At 36.6% G+C, this 4,189-nt stretch overlaps 1 protein-coding gene across 1 annotated transcript; it reads right to left on the bottom strand.

Moving 5' to 3' along the window:
* Positions 1-1,251: 1,251 nt before the first annotated feature.
* Positions 1,252-4,189, bottom strand: LOC21408331 (GTP-binding nuclear protein Ran-3). The gene is made up of 8 exons (XM_024167342.1): positions 4,048-4,189; positions 3,832-3,901; positions 3,239-3,295; positions 3,018-3,135; positions 2,509-2,598; positions 2,231-2,410; positions 2,066-2,143; positions 1,252-1,702 (listed from the first exon to the last, which is right to left on the bottom strand). Exons 1-8 carry the CDS (start codon positions 4,048-4,050, stop codon positions 1,633-1,635), a joined length of 666 nt encoding a protein of 221 aa, XP_024023110.1. The 5' UTR covers positions 4,051-4,189; the 3' UTR covers positions 1,252-1,632.

The raw sequence follows: 4,189 nt of genomic DNA, 5'->3' as shown, positions 1-4,189 counted from the left end.
AGCTCTCTTTTGTTTTTATAGGCACGTTGTGCATTCGGTTGGTTGATTTCACATAACTAGACCAGCCTTGTCTTGTTTTGTTTTTTTTTTTTACAAGATATAATGGTAGTACATATTTGCAGTTTTAACACTTTAACTAGTGCTCTTTTTTACCAAGCGGAATGCACAAAGCGTGGAGACATAAACATGAAAGTTTCCTGCATGGTTCGGGCATCTATGTTCTTGTTTCTCGGGGCAGTTTTTTTGTTTTATTTTGTTTTGTTTTTTTCCTTACCACCAACTACAATTACTAGTTATATTAAGCCAAGCCGTGATTAGTATTTGAGCCTCTACGGTTATATTGCCTCTCTCTCCTGTATGGTGAGGCCTCAGATTGGCCCAAATTGTTCATCCAAAAATTCATAGGGCCGTCTCCAAGTCGATTACCATGGATGGGAGGTTTAGGTAAAGTATATAGTTACACCCAATACAATAATTAAAGCGGATATACCACCTCCTCTTCACTCTTTCACGTCTGATAATCTGTTTTGATAATAAAATGAGTCCTTTATCAGTCATTCGTCATCAGGGGAAAAAAAAAAACAAAACAATTGCGCATCATTCCGTAGACGAAACAAAAATCAGTCAAAATGCACGTCATTTGATAGCCCAAAACCGACCACACCATCAACATAACCACACTGATTTCCTACTGTAAAATGTCATAACTATTTAATTTAGTTACGACATTCTACTGTAGGAAATCAGTCCAAAGATCCAAAGAGGGAAAGTCCTGACGCCCCGCGTACACAAATCCGGCACTGCGTAGAAACTAGAAGCTGTGCACTTTGACCGTTAAAGGCAGAATGTTTTTCTATATCAAGGTCCCATTAAATTGTTTCTTTTAGAGCTTGTTAGTTTTAAGAAAATGGTAAAAGAGGAAGGATAGTGGTGAGAGGCTTAATAAAAAGAATTTTGGGCTTCCAAAGAGAAGGCGAATGAAAAGATTAGGAAAGTAAGTTTAAATCCTTCAAATAGCACTAATTTGACTCCAAATATAGAAGAGATTGGCAAAAGAATTAAGAATCCATACCTCGAGAGAAAGGTCATTCCCTCCTGTTTTCCTCACCTACCCATACTGATAAATTACCATGACCACGACCCTTAACATGCTTCTTTGGTACCTTTATTTTATGACCAATCCAATGCCAACTTTCGTACAGCAATTTGATGAACAAAGGTTGAAAACATGAGAAACAAAGCGAGACTATCTCGGAAAAATATATGCGCGGTGTTCTCTTAAAGCCAGCAGAAATTCGCCGCCGCAAACAGCACAAAAACCCTGATAATCCCGAATAATAGTGCTTTTACAGTGAGAAACTCAGAAACAAGAATAGCACAACCAGACTCCAACAATAGCCATAATAATATAGCCAAATGAGAATCTTTACTAAAACGGTCCTACAGATTACATAAAGATCTATTCTTGCAATTATGAAATCATCCCAAAATATATTTTTTGGTTGAAATCAATGCCAAAACATATTTTGAATTATCTAACACAGCTCATAAGGAAAAGCAAAGGGTTGACATGAAAAAAGAACAAAAGCTTGAATACAAGCAAGCATCTCCAGCAATAGGAGCCCCCCTTCTTCACTCGAATGTGTCATCGTCATCGTCAGGAAGAGGCTGAGCAGCAGCTTGGGCAAGCTCCGCTTCATGACTGTAAGAAACAAAAAGACCGCATTAAGACAGACAGCAAAAATAAAAATTTGCATCTTAAATTAGGATGCTACAAAAGATTCATCCAGACAAGCAGTGTGGATCGAGGCTTTTACTTTCCACTGAGTCCAATAAAGAGAGCGCATGTATATAAATATAGACCTTAATGTTAACAGCAGTTGCTTAAACTTGCAACAGTCAACAGATTACAGAACACAGTAAACATAAATCATTTATGGTACTCAAGAACACAAGGGATCATTTACCTAAACCACAAACTCGTGCCGATCATGGTATTTAAAGATATATTATGCAACCAAATTATACAAATTATTATAATTATCAATAGGTAAAATGTACTTACAGTTGTTGAGCAGCCAAGTCAATGTGTACTTCTGGTGGAGCAAGAGCAGGACTCTCCACAAAGTGAAGATTAGGATCCCTGTTGTCACCATCACATTCATGAATTCAGATATTGATGAAAAATTCATAAATGAATGAAAATAAAGGGAAAAAAGTAATCACTTACCCAGCAAGTTTCCTGGCAAGGTACAGGAAAGGCTTCTCAAAGTTGTAGTTGCTCTTTGCAGATATTTCATAGTATTGCAAATTCTTCTTCCTGTGGAAGGTTACCTGCTTGGCCTTAACCTGCCTATTCTTCACATCGACCTTGTTTCCACAGAGAACTATAGGAATGTTCTCACAAACCCTGAAATTGCAATGCAAATCAACAGAATGAAAACCTGCTACAAGGAGAATTTTAAAAACGACACAAAATAGAAATCTGAGAAGACTAGTTTAACATACCGGCAGAGATCTCGGTGCCATGTGGGAACATTCTTATATGTCAAACGAGCTGTGACATCAAACATGATAATCGCACACTGCCCATGAATGCTGCAAATAATTAAAGAAATGTAAGTTCAACACTTTTTGAACTTACAACCAGACAGAACAAAAGGATTAACATGCTAGCACTACAATGAGAAAAAATGGCTCTACCAAGTTCAACGAAAGGAGAAAATGACAAGTGAAAAATCAGTTCATTATTAGGACATTATATTCATATTTATGTCAAGCCTGCGACAACCACCATGTCAAGAATATTAAAGGAAGTAACTAAAGGGAAACTAATTCTAGACACCAAGTATGGTGGTACTCGTTTTAAAATACAATTCGAGCACTAGTTTAACTTGCTTTTAATAGAGATACTAAAAACGGCTAGGGACAAAAGGATTAGTGCAAGAATCTGGCTCACTGATGTGACTTCTAACGTAAAAGATGAACACCACGAGAATACTTAATGATTTACTTACTAGTAACCATCTCGCAGACCACCAAACTTCTCTTGTCCAGCAGTGTCCCAGCAGTAGAACCGGATTTTCCCACAATTTGTGAAGAAGTCCAACGGGTGAACTTCAACACCGATAGTTGCTGTTTAGAACAAAAAATCATACAAATGAATAGAAGTAGCAAACAAGCAAATGAACCCAATAAAACCAAAGACTAATTACAAACACAGAATTCAGGCTCTTACGTTCATATTTCTTCTCAAACTCCCCGGTAAGATGTCTCTTCACAAAGGTCGTTTTCCCTGCAAAATTCAAAAAATTATTCAAATCACCACATACCACATCATAATTATGTATACGGTGAGCAAGCATTTCATATTTTCATGATAGAGAAGCAAGATAAATCTATAATCTCAAATACCCAATTTCGTTTTTAATATTAATGAAAAGCCCAAAATTTTAGATCCATCTGCAACGCTGTAAAAATAAAAAAAAAATAAAAAAACAAACCCTATTGCAATTTCCAATAAATTGTATGTTTAACATTTAAAAAACAAAAACCTTTGAAAAAATTAACGCACTCTTTTTTTCCCACAACGGAACTAACACGGTTTTCCTCAAAATACATCCCAGAAATGAGTCTCGCTTCAAGAGCAAACGGAGCCAAGAAAGCCGAAAATAATTTGTATAATAAAAGCACAAAAGAAAAATGAAAAATAAATATAATCGAAACCCTAATCGCACAATTAAAGAATATCCCCAAAACTAGATCAAGAACACGCATAAACGATGAAACAATAAAAAGAAATTTATCATTATTGAGGGAAATAAATATTACCTGTGCCACCATCGCCGACGATAACGAGCTTGAAGCTTGGATAGTCAACAGTTTGTTGGTTTGGCAAAGCCTACGAAACAAACGATTCAAAAACCATAAACAATCTTTACCATGGAAATAACACGATTGAGGCTAGACAACAAGTTCGATCCGTAAAACCCTAGACTAAATGAAAAGATAACGGAAACCAAACAAAATAGAGAGAGAGATTGTTACCATAGCAAAGGAGTTGTTGCAGAGCAGAGAAACTCAGTTAACGGAAGACAGAGAGAGAGAGAGGGAGAGAGAGACGGCTGAAGAGTAGAAATGGGGGTTTAGAGGGGGGAGAGAAGCCTTAATAGGCTTTCTTTCTGGCTTT

The sequence above is a fragment of the Morus notabilis genome, unplaced genomic scaffold (assembly GCF_000414095.1).
Source record: "Morus notabilis unplaced genomic scaffold, ASM41409v2 Scaffold100, whole genome shotgun sequence".
Taxonomy (NCBI): Eukaryota; Viridiplantae; Streptophyta; class Magnoliopsida; order Rosales; family Moraceae; genus Morus; species Morus notabilis.
This window is presented reverse-complemented; position numbering and strand designations above follow the sequence as displayed.